The sequence below is a fragment of the Eupeodes corollae genome, chromosome 3 (genome assembly GCF_945859685.1).
Source record: "Eupeodes corollae chromosome 3, idEupCoro1.1, whole genome shotgun sequence".
Lineage (NCBI taxonomy): Eukaryota > Metazoa > Arthropoda > Insecta > Diptera > Syrphidae > Eupeodes > Eupeodes corollae.
In genome coordinates, this window is record NC_079149.1 from 31,015,511 (window position 1) to 31,039,536 (window position 24,026).

At 32.7% G+C, this 24,026-nt stretch overlaps 2 protein-coding genes across 4 annotated transcripts in view; both read left to right on the plus strand.

The window, feature by feature from the left end:
- The window catches only part of LOC129949273 (uncharacterized), a 174,515-nt gene that overhangs the window by 130,679 nt on the left and 19,810 nt on the right, over positions 1-24,026 (plus strand). For all 3 annotated transcript variants that reach the window (XM_056060627.1, XM_056060628.1, XM_056060626.1), the window contains one exon: positions 3,676-3,811. In XM_056060627.1, coding sequence (XP_055916602.1) covers positions 3,676-3,811 — 136 coding nt within the window. The remainder of the gene's footprint in view (positions 1-3,675; positions 3,812-24,026) is intronic.
- LOC129949274 (uncharacterized) lies at positions 21,340-21,980 on the plus strand. The gene is made up of 3 exons (XM_056060630.1): positions 21,340-21,542; positions 21,612-21,702; positions 21,765-21,980. The coding sequence occupies exons 1-3, from the start codon at positions 21,489-21,491 to the stop codon at positions 21,920-21,922; spliced, it is 303 nt and encodes a 100-aa protein (XP_055916605.1). The 5' UTR covers positions 21,340-21,488; the 3' UTR covers positions 21,923-21,980.

The window sequence follows — 24,026 nt, forward strand, 5'->3', positions numbered from 1 at the left end:
GAAACAAACTTTTGCATGTTTACGTCAGCTGTTTAGGATCTTTTACCGATATTTGTTTTTTTTTTTACATTCACAAGTCTGCTTTTACTTGTGTACGATCTTTGTATATGAAAAATGGTTTCTATTATGTATAAAGCTACGATGCGATTCATATAGATTCAACTTGTTCCTTAAAAGCTTTTTTCCTTTAGATAGCCTTATTGTAATTTCATATTAGAAGAACCAGGATGGAAAATAAATAAGATAAGAAAGAGGCAGACCATGAATGTTTAAATTGTAAGGCGATCGCCTATTGGTTGTGAAGTTAGGTAGCAGGTAGATGTCTAAAACGACCATAGAATAGTTCACTTGGCGTGCTTAGCTTTATGCAGATAGATAGATAAGGACATGTTTATGATGATAATGAAGGAATGTTATTGGTGGCTAGAAGGTACATACTACATTCCTTCTTAAGTTTTCAGCGCAAACATGGAGTTTTACGTTCAATTTATTTTTTTCACTAAAGTTTTAAAAAACAAGCATACGAACAAGTACAAGAAATTGCTTTTCATGTGTTGTTAACAGTCAAGCTCTTGTGCGTTTTGGATTTTAGCTAAGAAGTGACACGTAAGCAATAAGCAGTAGTTGTAGAAGTTGTACGTAATACCTTTATAAATAGGTACAATGTGTATGCGTTGAAAAAGTGATTCTAATAGAAAATACATATTCTCTCTCTGGCCAGTTTCTTTAACTTGTAGGTACTAAGTATTTATTTTTTTATATAGGCGAAGGCCAGTAAATCATGTGGGAAACAACCTTATTCGTAAGGAATAATATTTTAAAATCATATATATACAAAGTTACCAAGATAATACTTCTTGATAGACTCTTTAAAATAGATTGTTGATTAAATATATCATATAAATGTGTACCGAATGCATTAATTTGGATGAAAGATAGGAATGTAATTACAATTTTGTTAAAATAATGCGCTCTTTCGGGCTCATGCACACTAAAAATAATTTAAAAAATAATATTTTAAGATTCAAAATTTTACCTGAAAAATAAGTTTGTCTTCAAAAATTTAAATGCCATTTTATAAATAAAAAAACCGTTGATTTTTCAAATTTTTATTTTGAAAATCGTTAGAGCGGTTTTTTTTTAAATTAATTTTTTATATATAAAATTTTCCAATTTTGTTCTAAAAATATTTTTGGAATGCAGTTGTTTAGTGATTGTAAATATACGTCTTAAGTTTGAATTTCGTAAAAAATTGTTGACCCGTTTTTGAGATATAGAGTTTTGAAAAATAAAAATTCAATATTTTTTAAAAAAACCAAACAATTATAATTGCATTTTTGTTAATCAAATATTGTTAACGCAATATAGGAGCTTATTGAGAAAAAAAATTATTCAAATCAGTTTATAAGTTGCTGAGAAAATTAAAAAACAAAATAACAGTTCTATGAGAGGTACCTTCCCTGAGCAATACAAAAATATGGTTTTCTTATAAAAAGAAGCCAAGTTAAAAAATAAAATTTTAGAGAAAATTTAAAAAAAATCCATCGGTTTGTTTTTGAGAAAATTCGAATTTTCGGTTTTTGACCAAAAAAATTGTATGGGGGCCACTGTTAGTTTTGATCTTAAAAAAAAAAATGATAAAAACGCCTAACGCGAATCTGCTCAAAACCTTAACTTCCAAGTTTGAACTCAATCGACCCAATGGTTTAGGCTGTAGGAGCGTGGACAGACAGACAAAACCGACCGGACGGAATCGCGGGACCCACTTTTTTCGACTTCTCTACCATCGTAATATCATGTTTGATTAAAATCTCGAGTTCGAAATTTTGCACGAATGCAAAACTTGCCATATAGTTCCTATATGTCGCAAGTAAAAATACATACATATACATTTTTAGCCATTGCAATTCGTGGGACCATAAATTTACATCCTCAACATTTTATGAGTCTTACCTCATTTTATTTCTTTTATCGATCTCATTTTTGTGAGATTTAGCTCGAAAACATTTTGAAAGCTAGCGAAAGTTCAAAGTAATGAGATTTGAGGCTACAATAAATACCATTTGTCTTTAGTTGTTAACGGTTAAAATAAACTCAAAATAAGTTTTAAATTAAAAGCCTTGAAATTTACATCTATTAACAGGTTGTGCATAAGAAATTGTTTAAATCTATTTACATATATTGAAAAGCTTGTTTGCTTTGTTGCTTGTTTGTTTGTTTGAACGCGCTAATTTCAAGAACTTTTAGTCCGCTTTGAAAATTTTTACCAGTGTTAGATAGCCCAGTTATTAAGGAAAACTATAGTATATAGAATGTTTCAAAATCAGGGATATATTTCTCTTTTGAGAGCTTCCACTACTTGGGATGGGGAAAAGCTTAAAGACTTGCTTAAACTATATTTCACAGAATTGTTCCCCTTTAAGAGTTTTAAAAACAATTGCGGGACAGAATTTGGCTATCTTTTTAACTTATTATATCCTTTCAAGTAAGTTCAAGTAACACCCAGGGACACGGCTCGTATGTTACATATTAAAAACCCCAATGCAAAACAACGTTACGTATGGAAGTTCTTTCTTTACAAATATTAATTAGGGTAGTTTTTCTTTTGTGAGGGAAATTTGAGTTGGGGGACAAGGAACCGACTGAAGACCGTTGCATAGTAAGTTTTTCATTTTAAATTATATTTTAACCGTTTTTGAGGAGACTGCTAAGTTAACTGTCAAGGTTTTGTAACTAGCTATTACTTTGTAGATAACAAGAGCGACAATTGTTCCTATCTCACGACAAATTCATGGCAAACATTTTAAACTTTAGACTTAACTAGTTCCTTCGTTTCTAGTGTGAAATTAAAAAAAAATAATAATGGGATTTGTAGTCTTCGAAATTAGTTTAAATGACATGCATTATCGTAGTACACCTGGATGACGGACGTACACTCTGCGCAACCATCTCAAAAAGAATAAATTCACCTAACAAAATAAAAGAAAAGCTATTCCTAACAAGGTAACACAAAATTACAAGATATCTTACTTAATATCCCGTAATTAAAGAAGTCAATTAAAATCTCCTTATAAAGACACTTATTCAATTCGATAGTGTTGTATATCTTCTGTCGTACCTACTTCTGAGACTCTAGCAACTACCCATTGTTCTCAACTTACAACAACAATATTTTTCTTTTTTAAAGCAAAAAAATAGCAATTTTCATATTTTCATTTCATGTTTATCCACTTAGCGCACTTCGTCTTTTTATCCGTTTGAACCTTACAGCATCTCACATAACATTAACAACAACAGCACAGCTCTATAGCGGTTAGTAAGTTGTATAGCTAGAGAGAAACAAAGCCACAGATATAGAAAGACATATCTACAGGTGGTATCAGTCAGATAAGTTTGAACCGCCTCAAAATGGAAGCGATAATTACATAAAGGTATTTTCTTACCGCATTGGGTTACCACTATTCTATCTGTGGCAAAAAAGCGGGACTGATGCCCTGAGATATTTGTTTTCCAGAGTAATTTATAATAATTATTCAGTGTAGAATTATTAAAGTAAACTTGTTGAAAATGTTGATTCATTTTTAATAATAATAATTTTCTTCTTTATGTTTCTGTTTTAATTTATATAAAAAATATCTTAAAGATTGTTTATAATTTGTTTGATTATTATTTCAGGCCATCTCGACCGGTACTAATGGATGTATCGAGAATACCTGCGGTCAGTTCGTCACATGATTGCGGTTCACTGTCAAGAGTAGTGATGGTCCGGAAAACTGATCAGCGCCTGATTAACCATAAGAAACCTCATAGTGTGAGTATGAATTACAATTAATATTATTCATCATTATTTTTATAAATTTTAAACTCACAATGTGTAACCTATTCGTTACTATTGATAGATGATATTGCAATCTTGACTACTTACTTCAGTGTGTTACACATATTGATTTTTTAATAAATTGTTGATAATTGATATGGTTATAATTGTCATGGGGAATTTTATTTTATTTTATTTACCTATTTATGTTATTTAATGGGCAATTACATTGAAATCAAATGAATTGTTTAAGTAGCTTGTTAAGAGCTATTTATGACAATTTATAGATACTTTGATTCAATCACACACGTAATAAATTGAGAATTCAATAGAAATCAATTAATAAATTTAAAAAAGTGCATCAGCCAGTAGGTATGGGTATATTTCCTACAATCAACATTCAGATGCTGACGTATCTATCAATCATTGGCACACCTTTGACCGTTGTAAAATGTAAACAAATATTGAAAACAAGATGGTAAAACATTAAATTTACAATTTTTTTACGTAATTTAAAACAGATAAACGTTTGCTTGTCCGTGTGTACTAGCTTATCAAAGTCCTTTATCGTGTGATAAGCTCATTAAATTTTGATCTCGACAGTGTTGTCCAAAAAGGAATTCTGAACCGTGCAGAATTTAATACTCCAAGAACTCAATGCTGTCTCCTGTTGTTAAAGTGTAACCCACCTCCGATTCTGCTAACCAATGCTCGATATGAATATCACAGATCACATGTTATGGAATGATCACATATTCGAGATTACCAAAAAATGCTGCTAGGTGCTTAGAATTCCTCCGACAGTGAAAGAAATTCTTCACCACTTCTGAACTGTCTGTCAACCTAAAAACACAGATGACCTAAAAACAAGTTTAAGTCAATTCTTTAGGCCATTCCTTGTTTAACCGATATTTTTACCACCAATGTTCTGTTGAATTAGTAAGTTGCATTAAACAATTCAGACGTTATACTTGCACTTCCAGTTTACCCTTTAGCTTAAGTTCGGAACTACATTCTTTTCCATAGATTCTTTTTTAACCGCGCATCCAGAAAGTGAAATACTTGAACGAACTCTGTTTGCTCATTACATTTTAATATTCAACATTTTAAGATTAATGTCCACCGGTATCTCTCAAATCCTTCCCTATTTTCCTGTGTTTAAACGTAAACATATTAAGGCTATTCATAACCCTGTAAACTTTAAAAAAAAGTATGTTACCTTTTTTCGTTGACCATACCTCAAGAACGAGTTAAGATATTGACTAGAAATTAATTTACAGAAAGTTTCTTTTTAACTGTAACAATTTAAAAAAGTCTCTACAAATATCAGAATTGTTTTAAGGTTTCCAAAAACTTAAATGACTGTCTATGCATAAAAAAAAATATTTCTCAACTTGAACATTTACGAACTATTTACATTTTTGACATTTGGTAAAATTTGTTAGTAAAAATTTGTCTCTTTTTTATTAAAAATTGCAGGTAAAACATCATGAAAACGCTTATACTAAATTTGCTGAAAAAATCTATCTTGAAATTTTGGACTTTCGTAAAATGTTATGTGTAGTCCTACCTCCATTTTAATGGGTATTTCTTGATAAAAACAGCAAAAGAAAAGTATCTATCCCTGAAGCTGAATGCATTGGTATGAATAATCAAAAATACTTTGGCTTAATTATATTCTAGAAAATCAGCGAAGCTTAAGGAACAAGCTTATCAAATGGCCCCAGGAAAGGACAAGTCTTCAACGTAGGAGTGGGTCCAACTACAATATCCAGACATTCTGTATTATACTGTTTTTGGTCCTAATGCCGTTGTGCCAAATACTGTAAATTTAAAATATTGTCTGCTTAAAAAAAAAACAAAACTCGTTTTCCTGAATTTTAAAATTCTAAGTTATCAAAAATTTTGGATGATACAATTTATCATCATGATTTATCACTATACGCTTAAGATACTGTAAATATAAATGTTTTTCCAACAAAGTACTGTACTTCATTACAAAATCTAAATCAAAAAAAATGATATGCCTACAAATTTTTTTTTCGACTTCCGCAAAAGCTATCGTACTCCTTTCTCAATCCAATACTTCTCAACAGCAAAACAAAATCTTCAGTTCAATAAAAACTTAAAAAATTATTGAACAAAAAAATTACGTTACGTAGGTTTTTCAAAAAAAAAAAATACTTCACACAATTTTTCGTTCGTCTTATAGCTTGGCCGCAATCCAAAAAGTGCCATCATTATGGCGAACTTGACCGGCAATCCTCTCTGATCTTAAGCGTGGTGAATCTTTCATCGCACGCGATCCCTGTCAAGAGGTTATGCGATCACTCAGTAGCTCAGTGAGTAAGTTCAGCTCTTCACCTTCGAACCCATTCCAACCAAGACTTTCTGAAAAATCGTTTGGAATTCCTCGCATTACCGAGTATCTACACGCGCTCGATTTTGGTTGAAGAAAGTCCATAGCCAAGCCTATGATTAAAATGAAAGTTATTAAAATATTCTTGGAGTGATTTTCTGTTAATATATTATGATGGACCCTCGGTCATACTAAGTTAATTTGGCCTGACTTTCCTACACGCATTGTTGAGGATGGGTATCGTTTTAATGCCTTTGACGATATTATTAGGCCAATATGTGGACCAACAGTCGCACAGCTCGTTGGTGTGGAATCCTTTCACACTTTGGTAAAACCTGTTAAATTTTTCTTTCCCAAAATGCTAGAAGAGCAGGTCACTGGCTGATGGTCCAGTTTTCTTCTAAACTCTTAAGAATTTGTAAAGAGTGGTTAGAAAAAAGGAAGTTGAAACTTGTTGTGGTTAAATTTAAAGCAACAATGTGTCGTGATGCCGATGGTCGTCTAACAAATCAAATATTTATCTTTTCGAATATTTAATGCACCAAAAATGAACAATGCAGAATAACTTCCCATAGGAAGTTATTGTAATGATTCCAACTTGTCAAATTGAAAATTTTGACATTTCTCGATGTTTCAAGGTCCCTAGAGCCGAAAAAAAGATGTTTAGAAAGATGTCGAGTGTACGTACGTTAGCGAGGTTTTTTTCGTCGTCTATAGCTCAAGAACCAGAAGATATATCGATTTCAAATAAAGCAGAAAGATGCAGAAAGAGCTCTCAAGAAAATTGCGTGGGTGGTTTTTTTACCATACCAGTTTGAAAAAAGTTGAAGATTTTGGTTAACCCTAAAATCTTACGAACCAAAAACGCTAGAGACTTGAATTAAATTGACAGTTTTTTTACAAAAAATAAAAATCTAAAAAATGTAAAAAAGTTGGTAAAAATTGATTTTCGACCCAAATATCTTTAAAAAATTGTAGATGTTTTCTTTAAACTACTTTTATCTTTCAAAAAATACTGCTGTTAACATTCAGTAAAATTTTGAAAAAAATCGTATGGACAGTTTTTGTACAAAAAATTAAAAAAATCAAAGAAAAGTAGGTAAAAATTGATTTTCGACTTAAATATCTTTTCAAAAATTTTAAATATTGGCTTCAAACTTATTTTATTTCAGAGAAAATATTGTTTTCGATATTCAGTAATTTGGTAGAAATTTATACGAGTACATATAGACAAACTTTTAAGCAAGACAAATCGACAGACGGGATTGGAAGTTATCAGTGTGGGTCGCATCTCAGACATGTTTGTAACTTTACTTTTGAAATTAAAAAATTAATGACCCTATACTACTTTTCTCAAAAATCGAATTCTCTTAATCATACACTTTTGCCTCTAAATAAATAAATTTATATATATGACAATATTACTTTTCTTTATGGCAACACTGAATTGACAATTTACGTTACCAATTAAACAAATTTTAGTCAATTGACGAATCCCAAATATAACTCTTTTTTGTTTAAGAATTGTTTAAATAACATTATTTTTTTTTACCTATCAAACATTTCATTTAATATTTATCTGCGCATTTAAATTATGCAACACTTTTTAAAATATCTGTCAAAATGATTAAATGTCATTCAAAATCATCGTGGTTTTTCTAGATTAGTGGCTAAATAATGCGCATTTGAAAAAGAATACCCTTATAAAATTAAAATAGTTCAAAACTATTGATAGTGGTTTTCAAAACTAATTTTTTACATCATCACTTAAGACTCTTGGTAAGATGATCATTGATAAAGACTACGTAACTGAACTTGTCAACCACACTGTTAAATAATAACAATCTAGTTAAGTTCTCAAAATCACAAAATAAAATGGTATTATTCTATCTGAAATTGATATCTTTAAACACTTAATTCAGCGGCGGCGGCCACGGCGCCAAGTCATTTAAAAAATAAATTGTCTCATATTATTTTGTTTAACCACAAAAAATTATTTGATAAATCTATTTATTGTTAAAGCCGTGCGCCGCCGCCTCTAAGCCAGCAGTTAAAACCATCCATTGATCCGATAATTCGGTGTCATTGTCAGTGTCGACGTCGCCACTGACTTACATACCTAGTACTAAATTCAATTGACCTTTATTCACCTTGTTAATTCATCTCGATTTCAAGTTTGTCACCTTTTTATAAAGAAAAACCTTTTCAAGATACATTATCTATTTGTCTATATCTATAATACTCAGACTAAAGATAGATTCTAGGTGTACTGGCGGTCGATCTCGAATAGGGAGGTGCTATTGTATGTATGTATTTGTTTACATTCAATTGTCCTTGACAGAGTCTAATTAATTTCATGAAGCCGGTATTGTGGCTGCAGTTTAAAGTGAAGGGTGAAAGAGGTAAAAATATAAAAATGTTTGCACTTTTTTCAATGTTCATGCCCAATGTCTGTGGGTTAGTTGGTTGAGCATTGAGCTTTTAAGCCCTTTATTTGAAACGTTAAAGTGTTGCTTAGTTTTGTTTTTAGATTCGTTTATGATGATGATGATGTGTTAATAAAACTACATATACATACATATGTATGCATATAAACTTGGCTGACTGACTTCGATGAAGGTGAAGGCCAACGAAAGGCAATTAAATCGCTGTACTATTGTTTAACATTTTTTTCTAATTATATTTACTTTTTCCCCTTTATTCAATACGAGCGATGATGGGTTTTTACTTTTCATTGTAACGAGTCTCTATGGGCAGGGCTTGACATAATCGGATTTGAGATTTAAAAAAAAAAGCCTTTGTAAATTTAGATTGAAGGAAAATAAACGATTATATTTTAATTTTAAAAAAAAAGAAATTAAAATCACAGAGATTTTGATGAGTATAATAGCTTTCAAAAGATTAGGCGGAGTGGTTGTTGATTGGAAGTGAAAAATTTAGGTATGTATGTATAATTTCTGGCTTTATGAAATTAATTTAATTGAATATTGAAAATATCCAATTAACAGTTTTGCGAGTTTTAAGGAATTCAAATTAAAAAGTTGTATTGCTCAAAATAAACTGAAGTTAGGTTTAAGTGAATGAGGCTTAATGTAACCACTTTGAGTCCCTTACGAAACGTGAAAGACTGATTATGTTAATATGATTGAGATCGTTCTGATCGCTATAGAAGAATTCTCGTAGTTAGTTCTTGAGTTTTTGAGCTAGAGCAAGACATGCACAGAGGAGGTGAAGAACTGCTTTCTCCTCTTCCTCATCCATACAGTGCCCTGTTATGAAACCGATTATCGAGCTAATATGCGATCTGCTTACAGAAAGCAAGCACCTTGAGTGCTTTAAATCTAGTGTTTTAATCTAGTGTAAGCCAGATGTTTTTCGTGACCTGGCACGTAGTGATGTTATTCCACCTGATGTCTGCCTTGTTTATAGGGTCTTGCATTAGTAACAGTTTGCATGTTCCTATTGGTATGGCATCATTAACCAAAACGTGGTAGAATGGGATTTATTGTACCATTTCTGGAGAGTTCATACGCCTTAAAATTTCCTCGAATGTCTGTATGGCCCGGCACCCAGCAAAGATGAATATTTAACTGTTGTGGAATCTTCATTAGAGATAATTAGAAATAATCAAAGTGGATTGACTGATCTTTCAGAAATGTTTTATGCTCCCAGAAACATCTGGAAGGTATAGAAACCTGGAAGTTTCTGTCAAATTGCAGTTTTTGGGGACGGTGTGCTTTGGAATTGATTCGAAATACTTAAGAATTACTGAGTGGCCAATGTTGTTATTAGCCCGCTGCAATGAAGCTCTGAGGCAAGTAGCAGAACTTTCAGCTATTTATTTGCTATGTACATTAAGAGGTGTTAGGTACGGTAGGGTATCCAGTGTTGCAGATGGGCTCGTTCGAAGCGATCCGCTTATATATACATATCCAAAAAGCTGAAGATTGGACTTTATTTAGATTGCAGCGGTTTATAGCTTTTTCTAAGGAAATCCACTATAATGACACACCCTACATTAAAATTAGTACAATTATCGATAGGTATAACCAATTCCTAATTCAGGATTGTAAGCCCTATTTATTACCAATTGCTTTTTTGGTAGAAAAGAGAGCTACAAGGGGTCTTTTGACTCTTTCTTTTATATTATTAATTTCCCATAGAAAGTTATTGTAATGGGTCCGATTTTTCAAAATGAAAATTTTGACATTTCTCGACGTTTCAAGGTCCCTAAAGTCAAAATAAAAGATATTTTGAAAGATGTCTGAAAACGTTCGCGACGTTTTTTTCGTCGTCCATAGCTCAAGAACCAGAAGAGATATCGACTTCAAATACATTTTTGAATACAGATAATAATGCAGAAAGGGCTCCCAAGAAAATTGCGTGGGTTTAAAAAAAGGTGACAATTTTGGTTAACCCTAAATATCTCATGAACCAAAAACGCTAAAGACTTGAATTAAATCTTATACTATATATTGTAACTGTTTGATTTGAGAACAATTAAGTGGTGATTCTCATCGGCTTTGTTGATCTTTTTTATGATTAAATGAAAACAATTTTCATCTGATTTTTCCCAACGTTTCGACGGTGAATGCCGTCTTCTTCAGGGGATGTCTTTATTCACATAAATGATAAGAGTGTTTATTAAATACATACGAATATTATGTAAAGCTTTCAAGTATGACTTACATTGATTTAAATATTACAAAAACATTAAAACAAAAAACAATTTAAACAATTAAAATTTAAAGCGCTTCCGACTTTGAAGACTTGTCACTGTTAAATGTAAACTGTTGAATTGTTTGTGTCTGAAACTAAGGAACAGTAAACGGCGGATATGTTTTGAGTGTCTTGTTTGCGGTTCATATTATTTTTGTAATTTATTATGTGAAGTGTTTCTAATGTATAGCGTTTATATGTATGTTTCCCCGTTGCAAGAATTATATATTGTAACGTCATACCAAACAAGTATATTTTTTAATAAAAATCCAATTAACGGTTTTTTATAAATCAAAAAAAAATTTAAAAAAAATGTGTCACCTCGAAAATTTTAGGAATGCAAAATGATTTTTATAAACGAAAAAACCTAAACAAACATTACTCAAAGTTGGTAAAAATTGAATTTCGCCTCAAATATCTTTCCAAAAATTTGAGATTAGGGATTGCATATAACTTATAAGAAATATTGTTTTCAACATTCCGAAGAATTTTGAGAAAAATCGAATTGACAGTTTTTTTTACAAAAGATAAAAACCCGAAAAAAAATTAATAAAAATTGATTTTCGACTCAAATATCTTCTCAAAAATTTGAGAGCTTTAAACTAATTTTCACTTATAAGAAATATTCTTGTCAAAATTCAGTAAAATTTTGAGAAAAATCGAGCAGACAGTTTTAAAAAATAAAAGCCTAAAAAAACATAATAAAACTTGGTAAAAATTTACTTTCGACTTAAATTTATTTTTAAAAATTAAAAATATTGTCTTCAAACTTTTTCATTTCGCAGAAAATGTTGCTTTGATATTTAGTAGTTTTTTTTATAAAAATCCAATAGTCCGTTTTTTCATAAAAAAATAAAATCTACAAAAAATAGGCAAATTTGGTAAAAATTGATGTTCGGTTCTTGAAATCTCTCAAATTAATTTCATTCATCCAAATTGTAAAAATTTAAGAAATGGTACTTAAATTGTTAAAAATTTGTTTTCGACTAAAAATCTATTTAACGAAACTAGATTTTCAAACTTAACTATTTCCTTATAAGAAAAATATTGTTGGTAATTTTAAATTTTTTAGGAATATTTCAACTGACAACTTTTTGAATCCACACGAAAACCTAAAGCAAAGCAAGACAAATCGACAGGCGGGATGGGAAGTTATGGTTACGTTATTTCAATTATCCATTTAAAATTCTTACTTTTAAGACTCTTTATATGAATTGCTCGCTATGGCGTATACGTATTTTTTTTTCATTTTTATAGACTAAGATTGTCGTCAATGTCAATTCAAATAGGGCTAGCTAGTAATAATCTTTCACCATAGCTTAATATGTTCAGCCTTATTCACTTCCTAAGTGAGAACAATCATTCCTATTTATTCTTATGCTACATCATCCGCTCTAAAGTCTAACAAACAAGCTGAACTCATTAGAAGAAAAAATACAAAATCTTACCCTCTGTAAAAATGTTAGGTCATCTTCCGGTCGAACATTTTTATGTTTAAAACATTCAAAAGATTCATCTCAAACAGTAAGTTGTCTGTGAAAGCAATTATTTTGAAAAAAAAGAAGAAAAAATACAAAACCAAAAAGATACAAAAATACAAACAAACATATTTACATTTATCCATCAATCAACAATTTAGCCATAAAGTATCAATTTATCAAGATCATGCTAAGAGGGAGCCTCTTACTGTTGGACTCGTACAATGACGACGACGACAATGAAGAAGAAGAAAACGTCGACGGGCGACACAAAAACAATGATCCTACAATGATCTTCAATTCCATATAACGTAAATGAAAAGACCAGGCACGGGGTAAAAAACAACGCTAATGTACAAAGCTGATGCATCTTCCCATCAGATCAAACCAGACAAGTTTGTGCTGTCAAAATAATTATCTCAGCCACTTGTCGGGAACATTAAACATGTGTTTTTGTTGCTGTTGTTATTGTTGTTTTTTTTTTTTGTTTAAGGCGGTATGAACATTTATACAATGATTTCACAAAACAGTTTACACGAACGATAATTTTCGCAAACATTTTTAGAAATATGAAGGTAAAGAGTGTGATATACGAACCAGTGGAGCACGAGATGAGTGCCTATACTAGATATGTAGATATAAACCTTAGCGTGTTTCATAGATGTTCATATAATGCTTACTCAAAGATGACGTTCGTGCTAAGCCCGTTTAAAGACATCAATCATCATATTATAGGTATTTAAGATTGTTTTTGTTCTTTGATGCGTAAACAAAAATCAGAGGGGCGAGTATAGTGTTTGACTGTGACAAAAAGTGAAACTTAATTCTAATGTGCTGAGCTTCCACAGACAGTATACACAGAATGTTTAATGGGTTAAGATCTCAAAAATGAAAACATACGTTGCCTTAAACTTAGAATTGATGCTTAAGTGAAATTTCGGAGATTTTAAATCAAGCCTTTTTTTCTTTAAATTGAGGTGACAGAAAAAGGATTTAACTGTGGAGGATATTTTTTTAAAGGCATAGAACTTCAAAATGAAATACAAGAATTCGATTTTTTAAAACTGACATGAAATTTACTTTATTCGAAAGATAACCTTCTGGAATTATAACTTTAATATGATTTTTAGGATATAACCACCACGGCTGGCCGTATTTTAATTTAGAGCTCTGATTATCGATTTCTTTTTCGTACACTTGTGGCCGTACATCGACAAAATCGATGTTGTCTTCCAAGTAGTCAATCGTTTCGATCATATCGATGAAGACCAAAAAAACCTATTGGCACGAGCTAATCACCATAAGGCATATTAAACATACAGTTTTTGTGAATGTAACGGTGTCTCCACATAAACTTGAGGTTTTTCATCAGCACTCCAAATGCGCCAGATTTTGATGTATTAATTTTTTCCTTCTCGAATTAACAACAAATCGCACTTACGTCCCTTCCTTCCAAGTTCATGGAAACGCCGATTAACTATTAGCTAAAGAAATATCTCGAAAATCGAAGGCATTTTAATGACTGGAAGCACAGCTTTCGTAGCTTTTGGAGGGCCACTGATGATCTCATGTTTTATCCCACCAAAAAGTGGAATAGATATATATTTACATCGTTCTGGGAAAAGTTAAAATATTGCACTTGATATTTAAAAAGCATTTGAAAGAGTTCGGCATAATGCTCTCTTATCGAAGTTGCATGCTTTCGGTTTTGAGGAATCCCTCCTTGGTTAGAAATTATACTTCAGACCATTTAATTCCAGTACCATAGGATGTTTTCATACCTGAGAAACTCAGAATATATGTTGGAGTGCCACAGGGCTCTGTACTGTCTCCGACACTCTTTCTCATTTATATTAATGAACTCTTGTTTGAAACTTCTAAATCACGTACCTGCTTTGTTGACGATACTCATACTCTGTTTTATATTCACAATCCTGCTCTTCAGATGTGAATCTTCAACGCACGATAATCTGAGTAATTTTGATCTTGACAGCATTCTTAAATGGGGAATCTAAAATCGAGTAGAATTTAATGCGTCGTATGTAAATACAATGTAGCCTACTGAATCTAGAAGTTCTCAGTATGTTTATCTCCAATAATCTATTGTAGAAAGATCGAAAACGCGATTATGGTAAAAATGATGGATAAGTACCCAGGGGCGAACAAAGAAATTTGTCTCTCCTCTGATTTGACTATTATCTATTAGACTTATAAACGTTGAAAGCTTATGTTCAATTCCCATCTTTAGGCTGGTTCTTCTGCAATTTACTTAAGTATCCTTTACAGTATAGACCGTGAAGCGTTCAAATTGATTGGTGATGATGAATCATTCAAGTCCCTTGAAGGCCTTCGTAAAGTTTTTGTCCCTCTCTTTTTTACCGATATTGTAACGGATTATGCTCTACAGAAAGAGCCAGTTTCATTCCTACGCTCAAGCAATCCAACCGTAGTACTCGTGCCTCCAGGAATGCTCGTACGCATAGAAGCACAGAAATTCTTTCTTTTACTTCTCAAAATATTGAAATATTTTGCCACATTCCGTCTTTCCCAGTCGCAGAAATTCAAAACCAAAACTCATCTCAATACTATATTTGAAAACTAAGAACTCAAAGGCTTTTCACTCTAAACATCAAGTTTAAAATCAATCCTATTGCAAATTAATTTCAATTCTCTTGTGCAAAGAGTAATGGATTCATTCCTGTCACAATTTGTACGATAAAACTGCTCATAAAAATGAAACCGGTACTGTGCAGTTCTAGAGGGTCTATTTCGACAATTAACTAGGCTTCGTAGAGAAGGACGACGATGTCTCTTAAAGGGTGTCCCAAAATTAACGCAAGATTTGAATTTGCTGCCATTTGTGCAGTGAAGTGTTGGCAACCCTGAAAAAAAAGAAATTTGACAGCTAACAGTATAGGGTTATTAAAAATGGAGCGTTACACGATAGAACAACGTGTCTTAAATGTCGTTGAATGGATTATTGAACATCAACAAATGGACCCTGATTTTTCGAGCAAAATCATCCTAAGCGATGAAGCACATTTTCATTTTGATGGCTTTGTCAATCGCCCAAATTGCCGCATTTGGGGTTCGAAGAACCCACATGTGATTGTCGAAAAACAAATGCATCCACAACGCGTGACAGTATGGTGTGGATTTTGGGCTGGAGGCATAATTGGGCCAGATTTTTTTGAAAATGATGCTGGTCAAGCAGTGACTGTTACTGGTGCTGGATATCGCGACATGATTACACAGTTCTTTCTGCCAAAATTGGATGATATTGATGTGTCCAATATGTGGTTTCAACAAGACGGTGCCACATGTCATACAGCCCGTGAAACAATTCAATTACTGCATGAGGCATTTCCAGGTCGTGTACTCTCTCGTTTCGGTGATCAACATTGGGCTCCTAGATCGTGTGATTTAACACCATTAGACTTCTTTTTATGGGGTTATTTGAAATCACAAGTCTATGTCAACAAGCCCACAACCACCCGTGCATTAAAGGAGGAGATTCAACGCTGCATCAACGAAATTCAGCCACATTTATGCAGAATGGTCATAGAAAATTTCAACAAAAGAGTGCGCATGTGCATGCAAAGCCGTGGAGGCCATTTGTCCGATGTGTTATTCCATACATAACCCTATCCTATGTACTTTACGAGTCAATATAAATATAACTATCAAAAGACTAAAAACGGCAATTTCTATTTAATTCAAATCTTGCGTTAATTTTGGGACACCCTTTATTAACATTACTGAAAAATAAGCCCTAGACATTGCATACCAAATAATAAACATCGAGTATAATAAGAAGGCCTTGCATACCTTGTAAAATGTTTCTCAACTTTTTTAATTCTGTCTATTGAATTATTGTAAAAAATGTTTCAAAAAATGCTGCAGCATTCAAGAACTGACCTTACCAGGGAATTGTACACAGATTTTAAGGTACATGAATCTGAGAGTTTCTTTTATTTTGTATCTAAGATTACTCTTAGATCCTTCTTTCGTTATAAACGCTCTAAATTTGCATGGTTAATAGTATAATCAAATACTTTGGGATTAGAATTTCGGAAACACGACAAGACTAGACATTTAGAAACATTTAACAGTAGGTGAAATAGCTTGCATCAATTATCGAACCTCAACAGATCGTCCAACACAGTCGGCTTGACAAGAAATCTTACGTTAAAGTTTGAGATCATCCGCGAAAAAAAGGCAGTTTGAATTATGAAAATTCTCAGGCATATTATTTAAAAACAACAAGAATAATAATGGACCCAAATGGCTTCCTTGTGGAATACCAGATGGGACCAAGATATATTTTAAGAGCTAGCTATCAACTTTAACTATTTGAATTCTACCAGCTAAATATGATTTAAGCCACTTTAGTAAGAAAGAATGAATATTTAGAGAAGTTATTTTTGTTTATTAAGATTTGATGGTTAACTCTGTCAAATGCCTTTTGCAAAATCTGTAAAAATAACATTTGTTTGCAATCTTTTTTCCATATTTTTGTAATAACGTTTTTGCGTATTAATGTTTGTTACGGTTAAATTCCCTGCTACAAACCCATGTTGAGAAACCGAAATATGTTTCTGAAATAACACAGTCAACTTGTTGCAAACTAACTTTTCAAATACTTTTGAAATACAAGAAATTTTACAAATGGGTCTATAATTGGTTATATTCTGCTTCAAGCCCGATTTGAAAATTAGAGATAAGAATGAAACCGTTCAGAAATTGAAGAATTGCCCTTTGGCTAATGAAAGATTAAAAATCCACAAAAGTGGTTGGGCTATTCCAATACCAAATTTTTTTTAACACAATAGCAGGAATCCCATCAGGCCCTTCACTTTTATTTTTATTATTATTATATATTGTTATTAGTTCAATGGTATTACAATCTCTCCCAAAATTGCCAAGCTTACCTTTTTTTCCAAAAATAGAAGATAGAGAGCAGACTTACTCAACGCTTAGCAACTTATTCAGATTAAATAAATAGCGAACAAACTAAAATTTTTAAACTAATAAATTTGTTATTTTACATAAGCCAAGTCCATTATATAAGGGGCACGGAGTGAAAAAGCAAAACCAAATAAAATAAATAGACAAACGATGCTTCGATAATAAAGGTTTTATTGCAACTGACTAGCTTAAAAATAGTTTACAATTTGTATACTTATATTAGAAGTTTTGGTACAGCTACGAAAACGCATACATAATATCATGATAATAGAAAAGCATATCGAACGATTGATGGATTTAAACATCATAATGAAGTTCTTAAATGTAAATAAAATACATTAACTATGATTTAGAATATTATATAAGAAAACAGGGTGTTTCAATTAATATTTCTTACAATTATCAAACACAATAATAGTCTGGCTTGATTTTTGGGACTAGTTGCTCCAAAATGGATTTCTATAGAACATGACAACAATTTTATAACTATTAACGATTAGAGATATAAAAACGGAGACAGTAACGAAAATGTAATTTTCACAGCCTTCGTTGGTCCATGACTAACAACGCAGGCAAGGGATTTTTTGAGACTCTTTAAAAATGTTTAGAACACCAAAAAGAAGTAATTGTAATTTCGACTTACTATCTTTCATTTCGAGGTCAAACCCCTATTTTACTGGACTATTACTCTCTTAAGAATATACCTTTCAGAATAAACAAATGCAACATTTCAAAGTGACTTTGTAATTTGTGTTTATGCAACTTAATTTAAGACCAATCCCCGATGAGAATAAGCCATCATTATAAGCGTATATAGTATAATTAATTTATCAAACAATATCTGCCCAGCAGGTGGTTGCTGATGTTTAGCACATATAATTATTCAGTGCAAATATAAAAAAAATTGAAATCAACACAATCTTCCACCTACTTGTATCCGTTTTACAAAAAATAGAGACAGCTTATCCACAATAGTTTAATAGATACTATTAACTTAAATCATTTTTTTAGAGACATTTCCACCTACAAATTTTATCAACCCTCCGCATCGCACCTCCATTTAAGTCAGGTTACCTAAATACACTAATCCCACCCCTGCTTGAGAGTTAAACTAATTCATTTTCTAAGTGTCTATTGTTTTTTACATATTTTTCTTAAGTTGTAACTACGTTTTAGTAACGTTAGATACTTTAACTTTAGTCCCCCATAAATACTAGATAGGTATACCTTAAGCAGCTAGCCATTTATCTACATCATCCTATCACAATATGGTAGTCTTATGCAACCCTATACCGGTCGGGGCTACATCGCATCAGCTTCCCATAATACACTAAGCTATACAGTCATCAGTCATCGCTATATCTAGATACATCAGTCTTAAAAACAAAAACTACACACCCATCTTCATCATTCAACCCTCGCACTTTAAAGCCTTAAAAAACTCTGATGTGTAGAGAATACAAAAATGCTTTACAGAATAATAAACATTAATTAAAAAGTGTTTTAGCTGCAATTAAGAACAATAATTAGCCCTGTCAGACCAGAGCTGAGTTGAGCAGAGCTAAATTGTATCTGACAGAGATGAAAGTTAAACAAAACCAAACCAGGTCATCAAATTGCATCATTGGAAATTTATTAGACTTGGACAATAAATTATATGTGATGCATTATGTCCTCTTACCTACCTCTGCTCTTATGGTGTAGGCAGGCAGGTATATATGTAGGTATTGAAAATGGGGACGAGAATTTCCTCGATGAAAGTAAGTATATGTTGCGGTTGTTAGATGCAGTTAACCACCTTCACGGAACTTTCAATTTTTCAAGAGAATCGATTGATCTTAAGCCGAACTTACGGTTCGGTCCGACCACTGATCGCTGGCCCAGCCCGCCCGGTTTCGATCGATCTATTATTTATTAATGATTTCTGTTCGATGGGTTGTGGCTTGTGAATCGATCACAAACAATGATGAGCATTGCCATATCAAAATATTTTGCTGACTGTTTCAGATAAAAAGAGCATTTCCAATAAGAGGTTTCATTTTTAACAAATTGCTTTTTTAGACAACTATAACTTTCGAAGCTGTCATTGTTTGACATTTCATAAGCAAATTCCACACAATTTCTAAAAATGGAACAGCATAAGCTTCAATAATGCATTAAAATCAACTCAAAAATGGTTACAAATTTTGCAGCCACATTTAGCAAAACTAAATCTAGGTTGCTGTGGAGCAATTTCTTAGTGAAATCTTTCAAAAAATTGTGTTGTTGAGGTTAAGTTTTAACAACAAGCAACCAGCTATGTTTAGAATCACCATCGTGTGAGTCGCTCAAGAATAGTTTAAAATGTTGTTACTTTAAGGTTGACGAAACATACACAATATTTTGCATAAAGACCAAAGTATAAAGGCTTTATGAAGGGTGGTTAAATTTCAAGGACCGATTTTGAATTCGAATGAATCATAAATTATTTAGGTCATGATTGTAATTTCTTTTTGTTGTGGTATGAATTAAACAGAATATCGGCCAAATAGCCTCTACGACCTCGGCAACACAGCTCTACTCGATGGTCTAACTTTTCGATGAAGCTGAAGCATAATTGAGATTCTATGCCTTTAATGAGTTGAATTATCTTATCCTTTAGCCTTAAATCATTGCTGGCAACTTCCAAGAAAGAAGTCCAAACGATGTCAAATCACATGATCTTGGCGGACAATTGCAATTAATTTGAGCGTGAGATAACACGGCCATTGTTTTGTCAGCTGTGTGGCAAATGACACCGTCCTTTTGACATCGACAATCACACTTGGATTATTATTTACCTAAATCTGGAAATTCTGTTCTACTGAGGTGAAAATGTGCTTTATCACTAAAGATAATTTTCTTGGAACCATTGACGATGCTTGAAATGGTCAGAAGGCTTTAATTCTTGAGTTAATTGCACGTGGTAAGCGTGTTAAGCTTAAACATCCCCTATAAACCCAGTTTTCTCAAATGTTTTGCACATTTAGACCATTAAATTGACAGATAAAACCACTCAGTATACGACTTGCATTTTAGTTTGAATGCCCATTTTCATAATAAGCCTAAATAACTTTAACGCATTGTTCGATTGTGTATATTTATAGAAATCAAATTGAGTTAGTCTGAAATTAAGAAATATCAAATGAAATGCAAAGAAAAAACCTGGGGGTTTAGGTTTAGTTTACATTCAACATCGGCCCCTTAAATTAAACCAACCTTTGATTTCAGTTATAAAAAAAAAAACTCTGGCTGGCCGATCATCACCAACGTCGTATGTTGAGTTTTGGAAATGCATCAAGATGATCCGGTTTTTTTGGAAGCTAACTCAATAAGCAAAATGTTTACATTTGGGTTTCGGAAAGTACAGTTTGGTGCTTTTTTAGGGCTGGATGGCGCTGCGGTGTGATTGGAATTTACTCTTCTTGAGATTATTGCTACTGTTACAGTGAGTGGCATGCGCTACCGAAATACAGGAATCAGAATATATTGATGTGGCTAACGTTTATTTTCAACAAGACGGGTTCGTGACACACTATCAACTAACCAAACGCAATTTTGCAAGAACAAATTCACAACCTTGTTATTTCTCGAAGAAATGATCACAATTGGTCACCGGTTTCTTGAGAATTATTACCTTCAGATTTTTTTTTGACGCCACGTGAACGATAATGTCAATAATTCACAATCGATTCAAAGCATAAAAGTTGGAATTCATGAAGCTATGAAGACCATATAGCTGCAACCGTAGCTTTTTTAATTTTGTTTTTAATTGATAATAACATATTTGTTCTCCATTGAAATTGATCCATCCATTGATTTCTCTTAAAAATGCTTGTTATTATTTTAAAACCAAAATGAAACTTCTTATTGGATGCTGAATTTCTTTGATATTCTGTATTTATTTTCCTTGTTCTAGGAAACTCATATAAATATAACTTAACAAGTTCTTAAAATCACTTTGGATCATAGATTACTTAAAATAAAATAAATCTGAAATATATTAAAAAATCAGTTTTAGGCAAATTCTCAGTCAGAAATCTTAAAATTCAAAAAAAAGTCTTGGAATATTTTTTCTCTTTTTTGAATTTAATATAAAAAATAAATTCTTGTAAAAAATTTTAACATTATGAATAATTGCAAGCAAGTTAGTAAATTGGTCTTAAGAAGTCTAAACAGTCGAGTAAGTTCCAACTTCGAATATCTTTTATAAGCTTTTTGTGGTCGAAAAACCCCAATTTCTTATTTTCAGTTAATCTCAAATCATCCTCCTCTAAGTCCTGAACAATTGTATTCGTGCTTTAGTAACGATTCAATAGATAATCTAAGTACCCTACGATTTGGTAAACTTGGAAATTCAGGTTTTAAAAAATACTATATTTGTTTTAATTTAAATATATTTTAGTTCCAAAGAAACAATCTACTAAGATACCAGCACATATGTACAATGAACCAAGCATACAAGCTAGAATTTCACGACGTTTATCATCCATTCAAAGATCCAGTGTCGTTCAACCAGTTAATTCAAAGAATAGACTAAAGCATCTAATGGAAGAAGAATAACCATCGAATATGAATTTTTTAACTCAGAAAATAAATTAAGAGTTTCGAAATGAGAAAATGCAATTTTTTAAATTTTGTAGTGTGGAGAAAATTGAAGAAATTCCACCAAAGCTGAAATTTGATGAAGAGCTTCATTTATACTTCCTTAACTACCCAAACAGATTTTAGGGCAGTTTGAATGGATGAAATAATACACTTGTAATTTTTGTTTCAAAACTGCGGCTATATTTTTGGCACTTAGACCAAACCGTTGTCTCAGGTTAGGTAAATGAGCTTGCTGGTGATTGGTGAGGTCTTCGCCACACTTAGTTCCATGTAAATCTATTGTGATACCCCGAAGTATTAATCTGCCCTGAAAATAAAATGTATCAACCTATGGATTCTTCTGTTCCAGCCATTTAGAGAATTGTTTTAGGCCTAATAGGCGGTTTCCTGAAATGCCTATTAGTTCTACAAAATTATTGAAGAAGTGTCTGCCTAAGATTTTGATTGGCATAGTGCTCGGCAGTGGCATATGAAGTGGGTTGTATGTTCCTGCTTTTCCTCGTCATTGCATTTTCTTTTTAAGGTATTCCAACAAGTTGTGACCTAATAATATGCTCACAAACAATCGTAGAGATTTTTTGTCTAGATGCGAACTGGATTTATTTTCGTTAAATTTGGGCCATAGTTTCCTGGTTGTAGTTAGGTAGGTTTCGAGGCTTTCCTATATCTTCCATTCGTTTTTTGAAGTATGTATCTTGTTACCAATGATATGTTTAAGTTGGTTTGGCTATACGTGAGTCTATATGGGAGTGGTCCAGAATTATACATGTCCTCGCCACTCATTAGCTCTCTAGTTTCCAGACACGTCACTGTGGTCTGGTATCCAGAAGAGTCTAAATTTCGACAGAATTTTACAAGCTTCGATTTGATTATAGTGTCAAAAATTGACACCTACTCCTACATCCGTTTTCGAGCCGTCAGTATAATACTGATATTGTCGACTGATTTATTTGTTGGACATTGTTAAATCATTCGCTCCGATCAGGGAATGGATATCACTAAAGGGTTTATTGAAATTCAGACGTGCATTCATGCATGATCTAGATGTGCCCGATGTATGTACGTGGTTTTCCAACATTTGGTCTGGCTTAGCCGTAAGGCGCTTTTTGCAGCAGTTTTCTTACGTAAAATTCCAGGAGTAGAAGACTGAGTATTGCTTCCATTTCAGAAGTTGCAGGGGTCCCCATTGTATACATCCACAGAATGATCTTAGGATTTGGTCCCCCGTTTTTACTGAAGATCCTATTGTATTTGGACCCCACTTCAGTTTTTTACTCCTAGGTATTGAACTTGATTAAAAAATTTAAGTGGGGTTCCTCTGATAATATAAATGTTATTTTCCTCTTTGTAAAGAGTATTCAAACTGCTAATCGTCAAGCCACAGTATTTCCATGCATAAATTCTTTAAAAGTCTGATTCAGTTGTCAAATTCAAGTGGTTTGGAATTTCCCTATCGCCAGTAGTGCTTCGTTATCCACTTGACTCTTACTTACTTACTTAGGTCCTCATATGTCCGTATAGGCCCTCTACTACTCCTACTCGCCATCGTGTGCGGTTTCCGGAGATACGTTTCAGCTCCCTCCAACTTTTGCCTAATGACGCTGATTATCTTCTACTGTCTTGCGCCATGTTCTTCTCGGTCGCCCAGCTCTTCTTCCTTCTTGTGTGAGCGGATTCCACTGCATTGCTTGGCGTGCAATGCAGTCATTACCTTTTCCAAGCGTATGTCTAATCCATTGGCACTTATGCCTTCATATTATAGGTTCCTGGCCTCACCTTATATGAAGGACCTCATTTGATATACGGTTTGGCCAGAAAATCCCTAGGATGTTACGAAAACATCTATTGACGAAGGTTTGCAGCTTTCTTGTAATGGCTGAAGTATCCTTCCAAGTGCTGCAACTATTAGGAAGCACAGATTCGACATTTGTGCGAAACAGTCGTAGCTTTGTTCTTAATCTGATAAAGTTATTCCCCCAGATGTCGTCTTGTTCGGTTCCGCCTTCGATGGAGACGATACTTGAAAGCTCTCCACTTTTTCCACCGGTTGCGAGGAAAT

Excerpts from the sequence above, each read along its gene's own strand:
- LOC129949274 (XM_056060630.1), top strand. The coding sequence starts at position 21,489 with ATGAATAATTGCAAGCAAGTTAGTAAATTGGTCTTAAGAAGTCTAAAC. Across the intron at positions 21,543-21,611 it reads TAAGAAGTCTAAACAGTCGA|TTAATCTCAAATCATCCTCC; the intron begins GTAAGTTCCAAC and ends TCTTATTTTCAG. Across the intron at positions 21,703-21,764 it reads TCTAAGTACCCTACGATTTG|TTCCAAAGAAACAATCTACT; the intron begins GTAAACTTGGAA and ends AATATATTTTAG.